A 24931-nucleotide genomic window follows, 5' to 3' on the forward strand; every position below is an offset into this window, starting at 1 on the left:
ATCAAAGTGTCACATGATGTGTGTATAAATCAATCTGTTCTGGAAGGACCCTGACTCTGCAACACTACTAAGCAAGCAACATGAAAACCAAGGAGCCTCCAAACAGGTCAGAGACAAAGTTGTGGAGAAGTACAGATCAGGGTTGGGTTATAAAAAATATCCCAAACTTTGAATATCCCACGGAGCACCATTAAATCCATTATCGCAAAATGGAAAGAATATGGCACCACTACAAACCTGACAAGAGAAGGTCGCCCACCAAAACTCACAGACCGGGCAAGGAGGGCATTAATCAGAGATGCAACAAAGACACCAAGGATAACACTGAAGGAGCTGCAAAGATCCACAGCGGAGATGGGAGTATCTGTCCATAGGACCACTTTAAGCCGTACACTCCACAGAGCGGGGCTTTATGGAAGAGTGGCCAGAAAAAAGTGATTGCTTAAGAAATCACGTTTGGAGTTTGCCTAATATGTGGCAGACTCCCCAAACACACAGAAGATTCTCTGGTCAAATGAGACTAAAATTGATCTTTTTGCCCTTCATGGGAAATGGTATGTGCAGCGCAAACCCAACACCCTGAGAACACCATTCCTACAGTGAAGCATGGTGGTGGCAGTGTCATGCTGTGGGGATATTTTGTCATCTGGAGGGACAGGAAAGCTGGTTAGGACTGAAGGAAAGATGGATGGCACTAAATACAGGGCAATTCTGGAGGAAAACCTGTTTGAGTCAGTCAGAGGTTTCAGACTGGGATGAAGGTTCACGTTCCAGCAGGACAATGACCCTAAACACACTGCTAAAGCTACACTGGAGTGGTTTAAAGGGAAACATTTAAATGTCTTGGAATGGCCTAATCAAAGCCCAGACCTCAATCCAATTGAAAATCTGTGGCATAACTTGAAGATTACTGTACACCAACGCAACCCATCTAACTTGAAGGAGTTGGAGCAGTTTTGCCTTGAGGAATGGGCAAAAATGCCAGTGGCTAAATGTGCTCAGCTAATAGAGACATACCCTAAGAGACTTGCAGCTGTAATTCCAGCAAAAGGTGGCTCTACAAAGTATTGACTTTGGGGGTGAATACCTATGCACACTCCAGATTTCTGTTTTTCATCTTAATTATTGTTTGTGTCACAATAAAATAACTTTGACCTTTAAAGTGGTAGGCATGTTGTGTAAATCAAATGGTGCTAACCCTCCAAAAATCCATTTTAATTCCATCTTGGTGTTTGTGTTTGTCCCGTTTCTGCAAAACGGGACAAACACCAAGGGGGATGAATACTTTTGCAAGACACTGTTGTACACGATATTGTACAAGTGTAAATTCCTCTCGATAAAGTGGCATGTTTGTGCTACTATATGTTTATTCCTTGTTTTGACCATTTTTTACTACTTCAAATTCTTAAGACATTCGTTTGGTACCCCTATGTGGGAGAGCAGTCTACAAATTCACTTTTGTCCTGCCATTAAAGGAAAACTCCATCTGAAACACATTAAACAGAAGTTTACACATGTTTTCTGAACATTTCCATAGTGATTCTGTTGCTAATTTGTTATCTGGTGTTATTTATGAAAGTTGAAAAGTTAGGTCTGTGCCATGCTGGCGTCACATTGCTAGTGCAGTTGACCTAAAATTGTTTTATTATGCTATAAAGATTCAAGTTTTGATTTCAAACAGTTTTCGCAAACAAATTCCACAGTTAGCACCTAAAAACAAAAGTACATTAACTTCTTTTCTCATTCACCATTTTCCAATGATGTGTTGTATTAATCAGAAATCTAATGTAGAAGTAGTGGAGACAGCAAATGTTGGATTCAACATTTACAGCAAAGTGTACAACAATGTTGCGCTGAGACTCCACTTGGCTAGTTGGTGATCCATGAGATGAGTCATGCAATGGCCTTGACGGTGATCTTTGCATGAAAGTTGAAACTTTTTAAGCCTGATCTGTTTAAGAAGAGTGCACGGATGAGAGTTCGAGAACTGGACAGACTGAAGGATTAAAGCAGTGCTGCATCACTCTTTTTAGATCAAGATGAAGCAAGGGCTAATTTCTCTTTTCACCAGTCTCAACAGGTTGTTGAATGGCATTGTTGCAAATGTAGGAAAATATTCAAGGAAAAATAAATCAGTGTGATGTTGAAAGAATTTTGAACTAAAAAAAAATCAATGTATAATTCCATTATAAGATACATTTTTGGACAACACTCAACGACGTTAATTTTTATGACTAATATGCATGCTGCTTTTGGTGGATTTTACCTTTTAAGAAAGAAATGCATCTAAATACATTATTTAACATTTGTGTGTTTTTTCTTTTTGTTTTCCTTTCTGATCTCACAGTGCATGTCGTGATTAGGAGATTCCAGCCCTCAGACTTTGAAGCAGTGAAAACAATATTTCAAGATGGAGCCCAGGAGCACATTATTCCTTTATTCACCTCTGCAATTTCCCAGCCTCTCCACATTACTCTGACACTGTGCTGCTGTATTGTGGGCTATATACTGAGTGGAGAATCGTTTGGTCTGGCTCTGCTAGCTGGAGCATCCTGGATTGGTCTGTTGTTTTACTGCTGCTATGAGTTCTTCATGGGGTATGTCCGACTAAAGCTGTGCACAGACATGCGGGACATTACAGGCTTCTACATTAAAAACCCAGACAACTGCTTCTGGGTTGCAGAAGCTGAGGTCAACGGGCGATCCCAGATAGTTGGTATGGTGGCTGTAGAGGGTAAAAAAATTCCAAATAGACACGGGCAAAAGTACGGAGCACTTTTCCGAATGTATGTTTCTTCTAAGTGTCGTAACATTGGTCTCGGGTCACGCCTGGGGAAAGTAGCTGTGGACTTTTGTAGAGAACGCGGCTACTCAAAGGTTGTGCTTGAAACTAGCTCTGTTCAGAGGGCAGCTATCGCCCTTTACATTAAGATGGGCTTTACACTCATGGAAACCTCCACACACGATGAAGTTCCTTGGTGGATCATCAGGCTGAGCAGAGTTACCATTCTGAAAATGGAGAAAGTCCTTTAAATTATCCATCCATCCATATACACTTTATAATTAAAGGTTTTTGGACACCAGACCATCACAAGCATATGTGCTTTTTGAACATCCCATTCCAGACTTTGCTAATGTTGGCACCTTTAAATCCTGATTTTTGATGTGGCAGCCATGTAAAACATAAAATAACTAAAAACAAGGAAATTTGAATGTAATGAGATTATTTTCATTATCAGATTTCAATCTGTTTGGCCAGAGATGCATTTCACTACATGTAAAAATGCACTGGTTAAAATCTAGTCAGAATACAATCCAGGTGTAAACTGTTTGTCTGGAGGCGAGGTGATTAGTCCGCTCTGGACTTTACGTTCTCTTCATTCAAACACAGCAAAATCCCCAGTGTTGAATTAACACCCAGAGTGTTTTATATAGGTCCAACTGGACACAAATTAACTCAGTGTTAATTCAACACTGAGGAATTTGCTGTGCACTCTCTCTAGTTATGAGCGGTCACAGAGTGTACTACCTTGTTGCTGCAGTGTATCAGTGCTCACTATGTATAATGGTTAATGAGCTACACTTGCACTTAAAATGCATAACTGCCGCTAACACCTGTGGGTGCAATCAGTTAATTATTGAAATTAAGTGATCAATCTCATTAAATCAGTCTCATTAAATTTGAAGGTTAATAATTAAAATGAATCAATCCCATTGAATCGTTTACTTTGACTCATTTGAATTGAATCATACCATAGAATCAGTCTCATTTGAAGTGAATCATTCAGTGAATCATTTAGTGAATTGTTCAATGAATCATTTAGTGAATCATACCATTAATCCTGGATAAATTACCAAACAGCTAGATTATGGTATATTTCCAAATTATTATTAATCACTTACTATATTACATAAATCTGCACCTTTTTGAATTCTTTGCGATTGGGGACTTCAGATATTGTTCACACCAACAAGATGAATACACACAGCTTTGATAATAAATGAATTTATTATATAAAAATAATAAATCAATATATACAAGCAGTGAGAGGTGTGTGTGTTAGGCCTCTAGGCCTGAGCCAAGGTGTGTGTGTATGAGGGAGCTATAAAATTTGGAATGTTCTTATCTGATGTTTTGGTATGTTGAGTGTGGAGGAGGGGCTTGATCATGTGTTTAGACAAAAGGCTAGTTCTGTATAGCTAACCAAAATGTGTTTGAGCACGAGGTAGGCCCAGATTAGCTTCGTGTTGCTAAGCTAAGACAAAAGGGAAGCTATCTAAAGTGTGTCAGGCCTGTTGAGCATGTTTTCTCAGTGACAAAAGGATTCCACACTCATAACATTACCAAACTCACGCATCTCATCTCATTATCTCTAGCCGCTTTATCCTGTTCTACAGGGTCGCAGGCAAGCTGGAGCCTATCCCAGCTGACTACGGGCGAAAGGCGGGGTACACCCTGGACAAGTCGCCAGGTCATCACAGGGCTGACACATAGACACAGACAACCATTCACACCTACGGTCAATTTAGAGTCACCAGTTAACCTAACCTGCATGTCTTTGGACTGTGGGGGAAACCGGAGCACCCGGAGGAAACCCACGCGGACACGGGGAGAACATGCAAACTCCACACAGAAAGGCCCTCGCCGGCCACGGGGCTCGAACCCAGACCTTCTTGCTGTGAGGCGACAGCGCTAACCACTACGCCACCGCGCCACCCACCAAACTCACTGAAATCTTAATAAGGTCAAAATGTGTGTTAAGAGAATTATGTTAGTAAGAAGAATAAGAGAAAGAGAGAGAGACATGCACAGCCTATTAAAACAAATGAGATTAAACAAACAGAACAATTCAGTTCGACACGCTGCGTGTCTAATAGTGTAATGAATAAACCTGGGTTTAAATTCACACTTTCAATAAAGCAACTTCCCAAAACTAGCTTAATTATTATGCCCAAATATATTTTACTCAATATCTTGCCTCTAGCAAAGTTCTGAGATGATGTTCGCCGTTGCAGAGCTTCGCTGTTCATGAAGCACGTGAGTCGATTCCGTGGACAGAGAACTTCTCTTGATCCGACGCGTCGTTCGTGATGAAAGGAAAGTCTCTGATTAATGTGCACAGAACTTCAATCAGGAGGAATTCTGGTCGCTCCTAATTACAAATTAAAACTGCGTTTGAGCTGCAGTCGTGACGTCACTTCTAATACGAATAAACCGGTTGTAACTCAGGTTGAGTTTAAAGATCGCGCTATTCTGGACTTTTACCTTGGCCAGTGGTTAAGCACAGAACGCGCTGGATGGTGAATCTTGCAAGAAGGAAGTGTTTTCGGGTTTGAGAGCATCTCTTTTGTGCGTCTAGATTCCTTGGAATCCGGACACGAGAGACAAAGAGCGGAGCTTCCGCCTGGACTTATGCGCGCATGGCGGACTGGCGTAGATGATCCCGCCCACGCGTGATGTAGGTCACGTGGAAGAGGACTGGGAGTTGTAGTTCTTGGTGACAAAATGGCGGCATGATACCTACACACCCAAGCAGACATGCCTTTCCGGTCAAGGCAGCTTTGTCGGTGATTGTGATTGGCTTGTGGCACACTTAGCCAGCCAATGAGCTGCTTGTTTACAGATTCGCTCCCCGCGTCGCAACCAGAATGGCGACCGCTTAAAAGAAACGAATGGGCTGGTGGTCAGTGTTGCCAGATTGGGCGGTTTTAAGTGCATTTTGGCGGGTTTTGAACATATTTTGGGCTGGAAAACGTCAGCAGTACCTGGCAACACTGCTGGTGGCCAAGGACGCCATATGGTTGCCAGTGGCGAGTGTGGACGTTGCGTGACTCGCAGAAGATTGTCGCAGGTCGGCGAAAAAACGACTTGCTAATAGATATAAAAAATAAAAGTAATTTAAGTAAGTTTAAAATGTAATTTAAATAAAAAGTAAAGTATTCATAAATTGAAGTTTGGAAGCGCCTCTGTTTTTGGGCTGAGGAGAAGTTTGAAAGGGTGTACTGCGATTCTGCCTTCTTGTATCTCGACACGGATCGTGGCTCTGCGTATCTCGATTTCGATACGCATATTGTTACAGCCCTAGCTTTCAGTGTTACACATTGAACTTTTCCTCCATTACCCTTAAATTTAAAAGAAAAAAATCTCTCTGACTTGGCCCTTACTGGACATTGAATGTGTTCTACTCAGTGTCCAAAATACTCAGAATGGCCTGTCTGTCTCCATACACAATCACTACAGAAGACACTAGAATGGGAACTGGAAACCTTGGGGTCAGTTTCAGTCCCTATGGTCCACCTGTCCATATTTCAAATCCCTTCTAAACCGGCGCTACTTTTTGACCTATATCAGCCACTGAACTGCCTTTACATTTATAATGCCTTTTAAATTCCCTCATTTGCCTTCCTATGTGCTGGATGACACAATCAAAACATCACTACCAAGAATGCTGTATAGTTCTGAAATAATTTAGGTGTGCCAAAGCAAAGGGCAAATATTTTCCAATCAACTGTTTTTTGTTTGTTTTCACTTGTGTTCTGATTAATTAAAACATGAATAATTTCACTTTGAGTACACTGTATTAATAAGCGTCTGGTTCCATGGAGTTACACAATAAAAATGGAAAAACTTCAAAGGGTACAGAAGGTTTGTCTCGTCATTGTATGATGTAGTTAAACTTGAGCTGGCTATCAAAAAAAGAGCTTCAGTGTTGTTTTGGATGAACCCTGTACACTGTCCCATTGTAAAACATCAGGAAATATAATTTAAAATATTAAGAAGAGATTTTGAATGAATGAATGAACCCTTTGTCACTGTTTCCAGTGAAATTGACCATCAACCTGTCCTTACAGAGGGGGAACAGGACAGGAAGACAGGGATAAAAGAAAAAGAAACACAATAGTAACATGAGGAAAGATGAGGGGGAAAAAGAACCCCCCCCACACTATACTCCTATGAGGAGTACAGTGTGGGAGCATTTAAAAACCTCCGCACAAGCACACAATAACACAAGTACACTTTAAAACATGGGACTTGGGGGGAAGGAGGGGGCAATCAGGGGTGGGGGTAAGGGGATAGTAGGGGAGGGGAGGAGGTAGAGGTAACCCAGTGCAAGCAAGCAGCCATCCGCTCCTGCAGCCATGCAAGCGGCACTGGTCATGCACCCGCTTGTCACACTGGGGGTGAAAAACGGCAATTTATCTCAATTTTATGTAGTGCTCTTGAGTTTAACACAGTTATTAGCACTGTTAAGGAATATTAACTTAATAACTATGAGATTAACCCAAAATGTCAGTGAACTATGTCAGATGATAAAGTACACTGATGTTGTCTATCTCCCATAATGACAGCTGAGCTAACTATAATATGTAGGTCTACACATTTCTTCTCCCTGCCAGCAGAGGTCATGCAACCTCTGTCCTTTCACTTCATCACTTGCTGGTTCTACACTCCAGAAACTGTGCAAGTGCTTGTTACCAGAATGTATGATATGGTGCTCTTAGAAATTCCCCTGGGTTCCTTAAAGAGTCATGTGACCACCCAAACCCTACACAAAGGTCCCTCACATAGAGGTAAGATCATATCAACCACTGTCCCTTTCACTATACACACTGGTGTGCTCCATAGTGAGATGATCATTGTCATGACAACCAAGCTTTCTCAAAATCCATGTGGTGCTCCATGAGTTGCCGAACCATTTTGTCATGCATAAAATCGTTATCTACTCCTCCTCAGGGTTTGAGCTTGTGAAGCATGATCTCAAAAAAGCTCCTAGACAATCATCTGTATGTCAAACTGGAAAATTTGAATTTCATCAGCCTTCAGTTTCCTTTCTAGGATGCACCATAGATGTTCAAGCAGTTTCATCATGGTTTCAACCTCATAGCGTAAAGAAGTGCAATGATTCCTAATATATATGAACTTGTATAGAACATTTATTTCAGAATTTATCTCAGTGGCTACTTGTGTTCCTGCTCAGAGGAAAGCCCAACAATCTTAAAGTGATACTGACATGAACAGGTCTCCTTGGTGTCATTTTATAGATTTTAACAAAAACTTTCAATTTTTGATGTAATCGTAAGGTGTTGAGATGAAAACTCAACAAAATGAAACATTTTAAACCTCCCGTCGCGAAGCGATGCCTGGAATTCCCTTCCCTTCCAGCGAGAATGGCCTAAACCGGAAATGACATAGATTGGGGAACCCCTGCCTGGAAGGTGCGCGAACAGAACATGTTTTCATGACAGAACATGAGCTGTGAGCTATGAGCTGTGTCCCAAATCACTCACTCATTCACTACTCTCTAGGCACTGTCTAGGGAATTCTAGATAGAGGACTATATAGTGAGCTCATTGGCAAAATGAAAAAACACTTTCAGACACTACTCTCTGGCACCGTTATTTACGTCATTACTGTCGCACAATTCAAACGTGTCAGATCAGTCAGCTGGTGGGTTTTCAAAATAATAAATACATGCAGGCGGCATGGTGGTGTAGTGGTTAGCGCTGTCGCCTCACAGCAAGAAGGTCCGGGTTCGAGCCCCGTGGCCGGCGAGGGCCTTTCTGTGTGGAGTTTGCATGTTCTCCCTGTGTCCGTGTGGGTTTCCCCCACAGTCCAAAGACATGCAGGTTAGGTTAACTGGTGACTCTAAATTGACTGTAGGTATGAATGGTTGTCTGTGTCTATGTGTCAGCCCTGTGATGACCTGGCGACTTGTCCAGGGTGTACCCCGCCTTTCTTCCGTAGTCAGCTGGGATAGGCCCCAGCTTGCCTGTGACCCTGTAGAACAGGATAAAGTGGCTCGAGATAATGAGAAATACATGCATGTATTTTTGTGATAAATACATATTATACTGAGCATATTTCCCACATTAATAAATACAAAGTACTTTGTGTCTGATGCATCTTTCAGTTCTTTTAAATCAAGGCTGAATACTTTCTTCTTTGACGCTGCCTATGAGTCCACTATATAGGGTGTAATAATTCTCACTATAAATTCGGACAGTACTACAAAATGTCAAACTCACTATATAGTCCACTATATAGTGAGTGATTTTTGGACGCAGCACATGTCTTGCATGATGGGGATGAAGAGGAGTTAGTTGGGAAAGAGGAGGTTGGAGAGGAGGAGAGGGAGAACGTAGGGCTTGGGATAGAGCCCTGTCGGTTTGAGCTGTAACATGACTGTCACATTGACAACCACAATGAGGTGAGTGACTGCCACTCAGATCTCGGCAAGCTGACAAGTGGACATGGTGGAGGGATGATTGTAACAGACCACCTGTTTTTGTTTACATTAATATTTACCAGTACCAGCTGTTGTTAGAATCTTTTACTGACGTAATTGCTAGTATAATAGTAATTCCTGTCAATAAGTTATAACTCGGGCCAAGATAAAATTGTTTTTGTTCCAATTCGGCAATTGCCTACCAACCTCCCAAAAGCACAGCGTGGCACAGAGATATGTCACTTAGTGTGTCAGGTGGGTGAAGTATTCTGTCAGGAATGAGCGGGAGATGGATGTAAGTGCAGAAGATTAGTTTATTATTAAGAAAAGTGAAAACAGGCAAACAATCCAAATCGGCAAGGATAAATCAAGAAATGGTGAAACAGGCAATAGGTCAAGCGAGACACAAACAGATGATCAAAGGCTAGGCAGGAAACAAATACAAGAAACAGGAAATCAAGGCTCGGAAACCAAGAGAAGCAAACAGGAAATAAAGCTCGGTAATGTGTTAGCAATACAATACTTCACGATCTGTGAATGTTTTCCAGGTCCTAATATAGGTGTGCTGATTGCACTTTAAGCTTATGCAGGTGTGAGTTGTTTACAGCGCACCCGAGAGTCAGTCTGATGCGCACACCACAGCACACAGGTGTGACATAGTGTAGACAATTGCAGTGGAAAGTAGTCACTAGACTGCAGCCAGTGTACCAGAAGAGTGTTAGTGTTAGAATCTTTTAGTGACGTAATTGCTAGTATAATAGTAATTCCTGTCAATAAGTTATAACTCGGGCCAAGATAAAATTGTTTTTGTTCCAATTCGGCAATTGCCTACCAACCTCCCAAAAGCACAGCGTGGCACAGAGATATGTCGCTTATGTGTATATGTTAAGATGGCGGCGCATGTGGTCGCAGCGGCTTACGGCTCTCCTTTTCAGTGCTCTTTTTTTTTTGTTTGTTTTTGTATTTCTTTCTTGCTTGTTTGTGCACCATTGGTTCTGCGAACATCCAGTACACCCGCCAGACACTTTTAGCCATCGGTGACCAACACCAGATATCTGTTTCGAGCGACTTTCTCTTCATGCATAACATTCCAGATGACATAGCGAGACTGCCGGGCTCTCCGTGGATTGTTGTCGGGTCTAGGAGGCGGCGCAGACGGAGGAGGGAGAGGAAGCAGAAGCGGGGCTGCAGGTCCGGTGCTATGCTAAGGCTAAGAAAACAACCACACAAGCCACCTCTACCGAGCCTGTATCTCTCCAATGCTAGATTCCTGATACATAAAACGGATGATCTGGAATTACAACTCGCTGGAAATCGCTATGTTCGGGACTGCTGTGTTTTAATTATCACAGAAACCTGGCTTCATCCGGAAATACCCGATGCTAGCTTGCAGCTAGCAGGCCGCACTCTGCTCCACTGGGATAGAAATGAGAACTCCGGTAAGAGTAGAGGAGGGGGGCTCTGTATTTATGTGCATGACAGTTGGTGTAACAACGGAACAATTATAGATAAACACTGTTCCCCAGACCTCGAGTACATGTCTGTAAGATGCCAGCCTTTTTTTCTACTGAGAGAGCTAACTGTGGTGATTGTCACAGCTGTGTACATTCCACCTGACGCCAGTGTAAACACAGTGCTCTCTCTCCTGCTGAACACCGTTAAGTCAGACCATCTTTCCCTCCTGCTCTCCCCAGCCTACACCCCCCTCAGACGCAGAGCCAGGCCCACCACAAGGACTATCACAACCTGGCCTGACAATGCACTCTCCAAACTACAGGACTCCTTTAATCAGACAGATTGGGACTTATTTGAACACCAGGAGCTGGAGACATTCACAGGAACAGTGCTGGACTATATCAAGTTCTGCATCGAGAATGTGACGGTGGATAAAAACATCCGGGTCTTCCCAAACCAGAAACCCTGGATGACCAGCCAGGTCCGCTCACTCCTCAGGGCTCGCGATGCTGCCTTCAGGTCAGGTGATAGAGCTCTGTACAGAGCTGCTCGAGCTGATCTGAAAAGAGGAATAATTAAAGCCAAGGCGGACCACAGGCTGCGCATAGAATCCCACCTGTCCAGCAATAACACACGGGAGGTGTGGCAGGGCATTCAGGATATCACAAACTTCAGAGACTGTGATGTGCCAACAGGAGACTGGACTGCGCCGCTAGCAGAGGAGCTAAATCGCTTCTTTGCTCGCTTTGAAACATCTCAGCAGCACTCAGGGAGGCGCTACAGGTGCATCTGGACAAACCGATTCAAAAACAGCTTCTTTCCAAAAGCCATAACCGCCCTGAACTTGGATATGCTCTGACTTTATAGTCTATTTATTTTACTATGTGACTCTCCTTGTGCAATAATTTATAATGTGCAGTACTTTATAAGGGAATCTCTATGTGCAATACTTTTATAATGTGCAATACCTCACTCCATAATGTGAAACACAACACATTCACCTCACCTCAGGACTGGTGCACCTTACATACAGCACATGCACCTCAGGACTGTGCACCTTACACACAACACATACACCTCAGGACTGTGCACCTTACACATACCTCAAGTCTGTGCACCTACCTTACCTTGCAATACTTCATAAATGTGTAATATTTTATTTTATAATGTGAATCTCTCGTGCAATAATTTGTGACTCTCTCTGTGCAATAATTTTATATGTGCAATGAGCAATACCTCTCTCCATAATGTGTAACACAACACATACACCTCAGGACTGTGCACCTTACCCCCCTGACACACTCCCCCCCCCCCCCCCCCCCTTTTTTTTCCTCCCCCTTCCTCTCTCTCTCTCTCTCTCTCTCTCTCTCCATGCTGTTTTGCACTGTTATTGGAGATGCTTTAATCTCATTGTACATGTGTATAGTGACAATAAAGGCATTCTATTCTAGATCTACTCTACTTGTTCCATTACCTGAAGGCTAAAATTAAATATTTTTCTAGCTACCTAAAAGTACCTACCTACTGTTCAAGCCTGTGTTTGTCATAGTTTTCAAGCATTTTCAACACTCTGGAGTAATGGAGTATGTGTACAATAGTGCGCCATCTGCCTGCCAGATTGCTTTATTTTCAGTCATCGAGAAGAGTGAAATTATTTAGGTCTCAGTAATAATTTAAAACCTTTTCAGTATTGTGAAGTACCACAAAGGAATACTACATTAATACCATAATATTTGTAAATAAACTGCCATGTTATTATGCGGCTGGGCTTGTTCTGTATTCCTTTGGTAGTGATGGAAAATGATGTTTAAAAGTCCTGGTTTCAGATGCAAGTCCTGGTTTTTGGAGCTTCCCCAATCTACGTCACAACAAGGCGCCGCAGTTCCCGTCTACTTGATCATGCCGCTTTGGTATTCTTTTTCACTTTTTTTATTATCAAAGGCTTATTATTCACAAACGCATTGTGGGTGAAAATTATCATAACTATCTTTATTTTCCTGGAGTCATAAGGAAGAGTGAATTCATTTAGGTGTCTCTATTACTTTAAGTGGAATGAAGCAGTCATCAGTGCATTCAGTGCACCAGTGATCCCATACTTCATGATCTGTAATGGATCGAGCTTGAAAGGCAGGAGGAGTCTGAAGTGGATTTTTTTTAAAATAAGGTTTTATTTACCCAATAAGAAAAATCGACTTACAAAAACAAGCAATAAAGTTCTGGGCTCATAAAAGAGGTCAAAGAAACAGAACTGAACTCAGGCTATGATAACAAACTAATTTAACAAACTAACTTAACAAACTAACAAATCATCTGGCCTAACAAAAATGAACTGACCTAATAAAGACAAAACAAAGGCAACATATATACTGGCTGATCAGACCAGTGACAAACAAAGGGGGTGACATACAGTAACTCAAGACACATTAACTAACTACAGAAGAAACAAAATAGGACAGCTGGCCTGTAACTTACATGAACCATCTTATTAATCAAACAAGTTCTCTCTACTATCAACTGAAGCCTAAAAAAATACACAAAATCTGAACTAAATGATCTCCGATCCCCCTCTGATGCAGCAGGAACATGATAGGGCCCAATTGCTTCTTCCTGCATTTAAGGCCACTCCTCCCAGGGTTCAGCCTTTTGCCAGATCCTGCCAGATGACCTCAGTCCCAGAACCCCCCAGCACCAGTAAAACAGAAAAGGGAATTAGAACCTAGGATCAATTAACATGATGTTGAATATACATAAATTAACTAAATGTTCACACTATGGATAGAATTTATGTATTTTCAAACTAAATAAATCATGGATATGTCATATGAAATTAAGGACTATGTGTCTTGATTTATGTGTTGGTGTATATAATATGGGTGTGAAAGTATTAAAGGCGTCACGCAGTGGCGATAAAAGTCGCATTATTCTGCACCAGAATGCTTTCGAGATTCGAAATAAATTGACCATCAATTTTTCAAAAGCTTCCCGCGGTTGTAATCGGTCCTTATTTGGTCATGCCCATCACTTGAAATTTCCCGCGTTCGCAGCGCCCCCTCTCGGTCAATGGAACAGCTGCGTGACGTCATACCAGTAACCACTCGGTGCAGTTGCAATGGCGGACACACCAGAAAATAGGAGCGATGCTGAGGAAATTAGCTTTGATTTTACCGATACAGAAGAAGAAAATGGCCCACAAGTAGAGATTTTGACAGCTGAATGTCCTGGTGGTATCCAACCTTACAGATTTGAACCTGAGCGCTCATCTTCAGAAGAAAATGAGGACAGTTCTGACGACGACAGAAACGAAGACGAGAATGAAGACCGGTGACTTGAAGACTTGTTTGGGTTGGTTTCTCTGACTAAATCACTACTTGTGTGTATTTTTAAAGACCATTTTCACTGGAATTAGAATGCTGTGTGATTAATCTATGATTATGTGTAATACTGTTAGCTGTAGGGGGTGAAAGTATAGCTAGAAAGATTGAATTCTAGCAACTTGACAGCTTGCGATCTCGCGAAATGCAGTGGGCCTTCTGATACAGTAGACCCCTTGATATTCCAGTTCTCATCATTTTCCTTTTATTGCGGTGGATTTTAACTTGATATTCAGTATGTTATAGGCTGGGAGTATTGAGCTTTGTATTGTATTGTTTAGTAAACGTACAATCGTCAGTAATAAGTGATAATTATTAGTTAAAGGCAGCTCTGTGGCATAAATCTTTCAATTAATCTTCTGTCATCCATTTGCTAAAATTATGTGCCACATATGTTATCAAGACAACACTTCATGTGACAAAGAAAGATATGACAAATAAATAAATGTATGAAAATCATTTTGTACAATTAATGATTGATACATAGAAACACTTAAAACATGTGTTTTTAAAAAAATATTTTTTTTCTATCAATACCTAGCCATGACCTTGAAATCAGATCCATTGATAACAACAGTCACAAATAGTGTTCAGTGTTCGTTGTTACAGCCAAACACAATACACCGATTAGGCATTTTGTATCACAGAATATTAATACATCATTTCATAGTGTTTTGTGTGTTCAAAACTATCCACAAACTGAATACACAATCCACAAAATCCGCAATGTAAACAACTCTGGTAAATGCACGCTATAGAGAAAACATGGCAACAGGCCAGCATCACCCAAGGGAGGTTACTGGTATGACGTCACACATAAGTTGACCTAGTTAACGGCTGGCTGCCTAAATTTGGCTGTGAGCGTCAACTTTAAATGCTTGTAGCAGGCGCATCGTGACACGGAGATCGCGGGAAACCAAGGGGCTTGAATAACCCACCAAACCCGACATTTTGACACATGATATAGCCTGATTGCTGAAATTACCGCACGACGCCTTTAAGGTCTGAGAAACTAAAATATGCTAATGCATGGGGGTTACCAACTTTCATACAGTTGTGGAGGTGCAGCCATTACAGCCCCCCTTTCAGATTCCTCACTAGGACAGTGGGAGAGATAGTCAACCGGGCTGTTGTTTTTGCCAGGGATGTGGTGAACTGATAAGGCTGCATAGCCAGGTACCACTGGGTGATTCTACTGTTGGTGTCTTTCACCCTCTTCAACCATTGAAGAGCTTTATGATCAGTCTGCAGGCTAAACTTCCTCCCCAGAAGATAGTACTTGGAGTCCAACACCCACTTAATCACCAAGGCTTCCTTCTCGACTGTCACATAACGTACCTCCCTGGGGAAGAGCTTGTGACTGATGTAGGCCACAGGATGTTGGTCCTCTGGTGGTCCCTGTAGGAGCACAGCTCCAATACCCCTCTCAGAAGCATCTGTCTGCAGAATGAATTTCTGATTGAAATCTGGGCTGTGAAGCACTGAGTCCTTACTCAATGATCTTTGAATGTCATGGAAAGCTGCCACTGTCTCCGTAGTCCAGTGGACCTGGTTTGGGCACCGTGAGCTACTCATATCTGTGAGGGTGGCAGCCTTAGCAGAAAAATTAGGTATGAACTGGTGGTAGAAACTGGCCATCCCAAGGAAAGATCTAAGCTGTTTCCTAGTTTATGGAAGAGGACATGATTCAATAGCATGGACTTTGTGAACTGGTGGTCTTATCATTCCACCTCCAGTGGTGAAACCAAGGTAATGTGTCTCAGTTCTAGCCAGGACACACTTTGCTGGATTAATTGTGAGGCCTGCAGAACGTTGGCATCCAGGACTTATCCAAGATATTCCACATACTCCTTCCTGATGCCACTGTAACAGTGTCATCAAGATATGCATATGCATGATCGGAGAGCTCACAGAGTACCTGGTCCATCAGTCTTTGGAAGGTTGCAGGGGCACTGTGCGGACCAAATGGTAGGACAGTGTACTCAAACAACCTCCAAGGTATGTGAAAGACCATCAGCTCCTGAGACTGCTGGGTGATGGGGCACCTGCCAGTAGCCTTTACAAAGGCCAGTAGTGGTCATATACTTTGCCTTCCCCAGGTGCTCAGTGAGGTCATCAATTCGGAGTGTTGGGTAGGAGTCAAACTTTAACACAGAGTTAAGTTACTTGAAGTCAATACAGAACCTTACTGTATTATCCTCCTTCCTGTTATCCACTTCTACCTCAGACTCCCTCTCTCTAGTTCTCAACAAAAGAGATGACAAGGTTGGGTCATCTTGCTGCATTTGGATTATGTTGGTAGCTATTTGAAATCCCAAGGGCACATCTGGAGCAGCCTCAGTTGGTGGTTTTACTGAAGTATGTTTAAATTTCTCCTGGCATCTCTGACTGTGTGGCTTTTGAGACTTTCCGGGTTGTGTCTCTAGCTCAACATCATAGAAGGGCAAGGCACTGAGAGTTGAGGAGTGCTCATCTACATGTTTAGATTGAGCCCTTCTCACAGCAAAATAACAGCTTTGCACTGGGTTCAGCAAATAATAAAGCACTGGCAAATCATCATTCAAGATTACTGGGAAAGGCAAGTTGTCAGCCACACCAACATTTAATAGATAGAGCTGCCCTTGCACTTCAATAAAGAGGTCGGCAGTGGGGTAAGGCCATGTACACAGCAGACTGGGATGGTTTCAAAAATACAAATGGTATTGCCTGGTACATACTGTGTGCACAAGGGTCTGGGTGCTGCCAGTATCTATTAAAGCTCTGATTGTTTTCCCATTAATCTTCACTGTGGTCATTTTCATTGCTTTGTTACACTATGGTTTCAAATCAACCTTTTGACATAGAACAAAACACATTTGGGTCGGCCTTGCTAGGTTTTTAGGACACATGAGCTTGGTGTGGCCTTCTTGCCCACAAAGATAACACACAGGGGTTTTGTTAGCTGGTTTTGATGATGCATTTGCTTGCTGGTGTTCCCATATAGAGGGTTTACCCACACCTGTTGCCAACCTCTGGTGGAATTGAGAAGGTGGTGGCCTACAAGCATCCTTAGCACCCTTCCAGGCAGTGTTACCCCATGGCTGGCTCCTCTTCCAGGCAGCAACAAACACAGCAGCAAGGGCAGCAGCTTCCACAGCAGATTTAAGATTATGCTCCTTTATCCACACCTGAAGCTCAAGGGACACCATTTTCAAATACTGTACCAGAATTATTTCACCAATTTCATGCACTGTTTTACCTTTTGGTTGAATCTACTTCCCATTCAGCTCTTTCAGCCTCACATAGAGTTCCTTGGGGCTCTCACCTCACCAGGCTCAATAGGGAGTGGAATCGCTGTCTTTAGGACTCTGGGTTAATGTCATATTTTTGCAATATGGCAGCCTTTACCTTTTCTTACTCAAGTGAATCAACAACCATATGAACATGGGTACCTCTAGCCTTACCAGTCAGCAATGGGATGAGGCGGAAAACCCAGTCCAATTTTCGCCATCAACAAGCAGTGACAGTTCTCTCGAAGGAAATGAGAAAGTGTTCAATGTCATCATCTTCAGTTAATTTCTCCAGTCTAGGCTCATGAGAGAATCGAGACTGACTTGAGGAAATATCGGCTGTGTTGTCATACTCTGGTTGGAATGTAGCTTGGTCCTGTACAGAAACAGCTACAGACCGATGCAACCGATGCACGTGCATTGGTCAGAAATACACATGCACCACTTGGCATTGGTCACAGGGCATTTGTTTACTTTACCGCTAGTGGTTACATGGGCTATAGCCATGCTCAACCAACAGACCAGTGGTTCAGGATCCAACCACCTGTGGTATGCGGTGATGCTTACCTGACCTAATTACCTCATGATGCTTTGTAATCTTCGTGTGCAACCACGTGACAAAAACAGTATGCCATATGCACCCACCACCATGTTGGATCATATACAAATCCAGAATGCAAGGACATGTACATAAGTAGTATATTTTTAACATCTTTTGATATTCTAATTATTCTTGTTTTTAAATTATTAACCCAACAAACCTTTACATTTCAAATAATAAAGATCTTTGACAAAAAAAAGAGTACAAACATGGTCTAAAAGCATGCAATAAAAACATCACTAAGCAAGTCATACTCTTTTATGTTAATTCTATTTCTTTTTCATAGACAAAGTAAAATCACTCTAATCAAAAGGAACTATTGATGGCGATAAATTACACAAGGCACAGCATACTTTGGCAATCAAGTTAAATCAGTTTCCAATATTTTTTCTCAAGTTCCACCAATTCACAAGTCATAGCTCAGGCCCGTAGCCAGCATTGTGGAGGGGGGGGATCTTTTTTCCCCAAAAGTGGACTTCATCTGGCCCCCTACTCCCGTACCCCCCAAATACACGAGCACACTTCAAATCTTCTAATTTAGACATTTTTTTATTTGTTATAAGTTCTCTGTTGTCTAACTTATTATTGTTATCTTCCTACAACTGTGCTGTGACTTCATTGTCTGTCTCTGTTGCTCACCTCAGTTGTCTGTTGTTGCTCTCTTTCATTGTCTGTCTCTGTTGTTGCTCTCCTTCATTGTCTGTCTCTGTTGTTGTTTATGGCATCAGAACACTCTTGATCTGCCCATGCTTTATAATTTCTAATTGAGATAAATGTTTCAAGTAATCCTGAGATTGAAATAATATCGCACAGCCCTATAAGGACAATTAATTTAAAATTGCCCAAATACAGCAACAGTGGGTGTTTTCACACACACTGGTCTGAACATTTTCATTTTTTAGCTAGTGCACACGTTTCTTTTCACTCTGATCCAAATGCCAAACCACTGACAGGGTGTCATGTTACCATGATGCCATGTTACCATGACGACTGAAAAACACGTGCTCTTAAAGTCTTGCATTTTACTGTCTTCACACCACACCACAGCTCCAATTTCCCAAGCTGAAAAAAAAAAAAATAAAAGCAGCCCCAGGTCCGACGCTACTAGTACCTAGCCATCGAGCCACCTAACTCATCTCTGTGTGTGCGTGTCACTGACACACATAGACTGATGGACGGGCTGACGCTACCCCCCACTGATCACTCTGACAGATCGATCTACCACTACTGTTGTAAACAAAAGAAAAACAAAAGTCCTGCACTCAGCACCTTACCCATTTTGGCCCTTTTTTGGAACATGGCGCCAATATTTTGGGACAAAGTAGCAGCAGATTTCTTGCGTTTTCTGTCTTTTTCTTCTTTTTTTCCCCATTTTCTCTTCTATCCAGGGCTACCGCGTGACGTCACCGTACCGCGAGATTGTGCTAGGGCGCCATATTGGAAGACCAAGTACATGCATACATACATACATACTCACAATCAGGCCCGCCGACAGGGGGGGACAAACGGGTATGTTGTCCCGGGCCCAGGAATGGGGGGGGGCCAGAACTGGGCTCTCATGAAGTTGCAATTATTTTATTTCATTTCAAAATGTGTTGATTTGGGGGAGAAATGTGCTATATTTGCATTCAATAAATGATTTCTAGATCTTTTGCCTTTATTGTCTTTGAAAAAGGTGTCAAGAACCCCCTACCACCCCTAATGCAAAAATGGTTTGGTCTGACTCTTTGATTAAGGGGAAAAAAACGACATCGTTCGATCATAGCGCTTCGACAATCAGGGTGCGTGCCATTTGCCAACATGCACAAGTCAGGAGCACAGAAAAGAAAAGAGAAAAAAGAGAGGAAGAAACCAAGAGACTCAGGGGCTCACTGCATAAATATTTTAAAAAAGATTCGGATGATGCAGCAGGTACTCGCAAAGGCAGTGGGGCAGCTGAGCCAGGTAAGACCAGTGTTGGGCACGTTACTTTCAAAAAGTAATTAGTTATAGTTACTAGTTACTTTTCCCAAAAAGTAACTGAGTTAGTAACGGAGTTACTTTGTCATAAAAGTAACCAATTATCAGAGAAAGTAATTATTCCATTACATTTTGTTCCCCCTCAAAAAAAAAATGAAATTCAATTAGTGTAATCATAATAAAAGTGAATGTTAAATGTGTTTAATGACTGAAATGGACACTTAACAGAACCAATTAGTAACGTTATCTACACTATATTAATATTTTTGTGGGACAATGTGAGATAAGACATCTATCAAATGTAATATATTTTTGTAGTTATTAAAATTATGTTACTAATTACTGGCCACTAACGAGGACAAACGCTTTGTTCCTCGACATAATGTGCATTGCGCATAAACACTCTTGCCTTTTATTTCAAGTAATGAAAAGTAATGGCTGTATTTCCAATGTGAAAGCGCAGTGTTGGGCTGACCGCTCGCCATCGCTGGGTCTTCTGATTGAAAGAGTGTGCAGCAGTGCAGTAGGCGTGGCCTACCTACTTATGTTGTCCAAATCTACTCTGATTGGCTTACTGTGCCGTTGTCTCGCGTCTCCCCGCCCCACACGAAAGCAGAGTAAAGAAAGGCTGAGCGAGCAGCGTGCCAGATGAGAACAGCTTTAATAAAGTAACGCATAGTATTTTATTGTAAGTAACCGGAACGGTGTTATAACGATTTAAAAAGTAATTAGTTAGATTACTCGTTACTAAAAAAAGTAACGCCGTTAGTAACGCCGTTTATTTCTAACGCCGTTATTCCCATCACTGGGTAAGACACAGCCAACTTTTTCCAGCCCCGTAAAGTAACCCCAACCAAGGCACGCACGGCACGCAATTCATGTTACAAACGAGGGGAGAGCAAGTCACACTGAACACCATATCAAACGCACAGGGCATTGAATCATTTCATAACCACAACGGCTTAATAACATTGTGTTTCATATATCTGATTGAAGCTAAGAATATTCACATTAGCCCGCAATCATATCCTGCCGTTTCTCGAGCGGTGTGTTCTTCTCTGCTTCTCACACTGGACAGTACGCACGCCCGCACAACAAAAGTCCGGCGCATTGCATTTCGCACCTGAATAGTTGCAGACTAAGGAAATGTTGAAATGTTAAAACTGTAAAAATGTTGAAATGCTAAAATGAAATGGTTGTTGACCGGTTGAATTGTTTTTGAATACCTGTCATTTAAGGGTTGGAGTGAGTAGAGACTGGGATAAGAGAGGTGTGTGTGTGTGGGTTGGCCCGGGGGGCCCATTCAGAGCATTTTGTCCCGGACCCAGCCAAAGCTGTCAGCGGCCCTGCTCACAATATAAAACAAAGTACGAGCGAGAGTAAAGTGACACGATGGCTGATAATTCTGGTTATGTGAGTACATTACCAGCTGCAGAAAGGGCACGGTATGTGGAGAAACTGGCTGTGATTGATGGGTTTGACCCATATGATAAGACTCGGGGCAAGGGAGAATGGGTTTTTTTATTTCATAATTTCTTTTTAATTTACTACTTATCTGTTTTTATTTACATATATGTGAATTATTTGGACATGGGGAAAAACTATATTTAAAATCCAAAGAGGGATGGAGGGAGGAAAATTAAAACAAAAGAAAGAAATGAAATATAGAGTAGAGTATATTTGATAAAATTAAGGATGTTTTTATTCAGTAAACATTTTAAAAAAATGTTCTACAACACTCTAGCCTAGTGACTTACCAGTAACAAAATAGATTTGAAGTATTCAGATCCGCTCTGCATAAAGCAGCTAAATCCTCTCTCTGTCTCCTGGCAGAAAGCTCCTTGGTTTGCTTGTGTCTCAATCACAGCTGGTATTCTGTAGAAAGACTTCTTTTCACCTTTCCCATCAGCTTTGTTAGAACCCTAACACAGCACAAAAGTTTACCATTGTAGGTTTTTGATGAACCAAGTGCCTCGTGGGTTCACATACCGCGCGCTGCCGTTATTTCCCCCTAATCACGAGTTTGTTGGTCTTCCAATATGGCGCAGGGTTTGTTTACTTCCGGTTTCGGGTGACGTCAGTGAAAGGGGTCTAATGGGGGCATTACCGCCACCCACTGGATTGGGGTGTAAAGCATCTCATCTCATCTCATTATCTCTAGCCGCTTTATCCTTCTACAGGGTCGCAGGCAAGCTGGAGCCTATCCCAGCTGACTACGGGCAAAAGGCGGGGTACACCCTGGACAAGTCGCCAGGTCATCACAGGGCTGACACATTCACACCTACGGTCAATTTAGAGTCACCAGTTAACCTAACCTGCATGTCTTTGGACTGTGGGGGAAACCGGAGCACCCGGAGGAAACCCACGCGGACACGGGGAGAACATGCAAACTCCACACAGAAAGGCCCTCGCCGGCCACGGGGCTTGAACCCAGGACCTTCTTGCTGTGAGGCGACAGCGCTAACCACTACACCACCGTGCCGCCCGGGGTGTAAAGCAGTCTGAACAAAACGTGTAAACATAAACATAGGAGAAATGAACCCGTTTTTCTAACTCGTCCTCACTTAGTCTACTTTTCTTTTTTGATTAGTCTGGATTTGATATTGTAAATTTAAATGTGAATCAATGTATATTCATCGGACATGAACAAATGAATAAATCTTGAGTAATCTTGAGGGGCGTGTGTGTCCGGGGAGGGGGGTGATGTCGCGGGGGGGATTGAACGAACCCTCCGATCCCCCCTGGCTACGGGCCAGTAGCTCTATTATGCTGCTCCATTTGAGATATTTGTAACCCACTGAGTTCCGTCTGGCAACCACTTTCAGTGTGCATCTCTGCTGGGAGGGTTTCAGGCACAATTTCATTTGACTCCGGTACGTCTGTAAAACAAAAAGTACATAAGTAAAACAAAGTTACTGGGTTACTGGAATGGCATTGCTAATATCTCACCTGGCAAAGTTGACCCACGTTGTTCTTGTGTATACAAATTTGCTAAGGTTTGCATTGCTTCTAATCTGACTTTCTTGGCAGATCTTTCATTTATCCTCTTGCTTCTTGATACTGAGAGATGAGTTTTCATCTTGATCTTCTCGTGTTCTAATTTGAGTGTTGGTGCCCAATCTGGATTTGTTTTATCGTGTAGGTTTGCTGGTGCTCCTGCAAGGTGAGAAGCAGAGTATTCACATTAAAGCTCAAAAGGTCAACTTAATCAGCAGAAAACATAGCTTTAATTAGCAATGACCTAGATATAAAGTGGTCACCACACACACATGGGTGTAAATAGCTTTTTCATCAGTTAAGTCCTTATGATTTTTGTTTTTGAACCACAGAGCATGGCGTTCTCTGAACAGTTCTTCATCTTTTGTCACTGTTTTTAATTATTTTGGGAATTCTGAAGAACCGTTTCTCTTTGTCACAAGTAGCATTATTACCGTTTCTCTTTGTCACAAGTAGACTGGTACCAAAATTCAAAAAAGTGCTTATTTAAGGAGTTCAAGGCATTTTTGAGACAAAGTCGGCAAACAGTCTTATTTTGTCAATTTGGGTGTGCCGAATTCGAATCTGCAATATGCCGAGCTCTATCTGACCTCTGTTGACCTCTAGAGGTCATTGAACTTTGGGCCTGTAAACGTCTCAGCTGAACCCAGTTTCTCAGCTTTCTAAGGAATGAAATGTACTAAAATGATTAATGAAGTTAGCAAATGGCCTTGTTTGTTAAATGTTTGGGTGCTGAATTCATTTTTCATTTGTAAAACGACATATGACCTCTGATAACCTCAAGGTCATTAAACTTGGCCTATAGGCCTATGCATTTAACGGCATTTTTAAACTGACTTTACTCTCCCAAAAAGAATATGAACAGACAAAAAACAAATAGAAAGGAACAAATACAACATTAAATGCCAGTCCATGTACATGTGACTTACTTTTCACAATGAGAATGCCTAGGCGATCACCTTACATAACATTGCATTACATTTAGCGGTTATTGTTTATACAAAGCTACTGAAAAAAGGACAGATTCAGCAGCATACAAAATGTGGGGGCATACAGGGTATACAGGTTAATCAGGGTTAGTATATATGAGAGTTTTTTCTTTGTTGTTTGTTTTTTGTAAAGGCTTTACCCCGTTTAAAACAAAAAACAAAACAAAAAACAAACAACAAAGAAAAAAACTCTCATATATACTAACCCTGATTAACTTGTATACCCTGTATGCATTAATCTTGGACTTCCATCATGAATATCCATACCAATGTGCTCCCAGACCTAGGGGCTGACCCAAGCAAAGTGGTGGCTTGGCTGTTGGAGCCACCTATCATGTGGGGTACTTTAGCAAGAGCTCAGGACATTTCCCATCCCTGACAGCAGAGGGGAAGTTCCTCATCACTTCCTAGTTTTACACTATATAAATATTGTCTCATTGCTAATGCTTGATATTCACTCATGTTTGTGTAAGTTCTAAGTCATGTTCTTGTGCTTGCCTAGTGTTTTGACCTTTATATATTGAATTTGTGACAACCCTCAGGACTTGATGCCTGTTTGAGATTATTCCTTGACTTCTGCCTCCTCCTTGACTTTGCATTTGGATTATGTTTTGAAGTATGTTTGCCACTGTGTTCTTTGTAAAACTGCAAATGGATCCTCATATTGTGTCTGAGTCTGCCATGTTACTCAGGGATTATTCTAACGCTCAATGCATTAGAAAAAGAAAGTGAATAAGCATCATTTTGTGAGCCTAAAGAAACCAGTAAAGTTATTATATATATATATATATATATATATATATATAACTTTTTTTACAGAAATCCTATGACACTTTTAGTAAAAGAACCTACTGACACTGACCTTTTTTAAATACAAAATTTGCCATATCAGAGTTTTAGAGGGATTAAAACTGACACTTCTTAAAGTATGGTTACTTAGTGCATCTCAAACAATTAGAATATCATGAAAAAGTTCAATATTTTCCATCAGGTATTTAAGAACGTGAACAGTTAATATATTCTCAACTCATTATATGTAAACTCAAATGTTTCAAGCAGTTTT

At 41.7% G+C, this 24931-nt stretch overlaps 1 protein-coding gene across 1 annotated transcript; it reads left to right on the plus strand.

The window, feature by feature from the left end:
* The first annotated feature begins 544 nt into the window (after positions 1–544).
* On the plus strand, positions 545–3033 carry nat8l2 (N-acetyltransferase 8-like 2). Its single transcript, XM_060918439.1, has 2 exons — positions 545–554; positions 2348–3033. The coding sequence occupies exons 1-2, from the start codon at positions 545–547 to the stop codon at positions 3031–3033; spliced, it is 696 nt and encodes a 231-aa protein (XP_060774422.1).
* The last annotated feature ends 21898 nt before the right edge of the window (positions 3034–24931 follow it).

The sequence above is a fragment of the Neoarius graeffei genome, chromosome 4 (assembly GCF_027579695.1).
Source record: "Neoarius graeffei isolate fNeoGra1 chromosome 4, fNeoGra1.pri, whole genome shotgun sequence".
NCBI classification, from domain to species: Eukaryota; Metazoa; Chordata; class Actinopteri; order Siluriformes; family Ariidae; genus Neoarius; species Neoarius graeffei.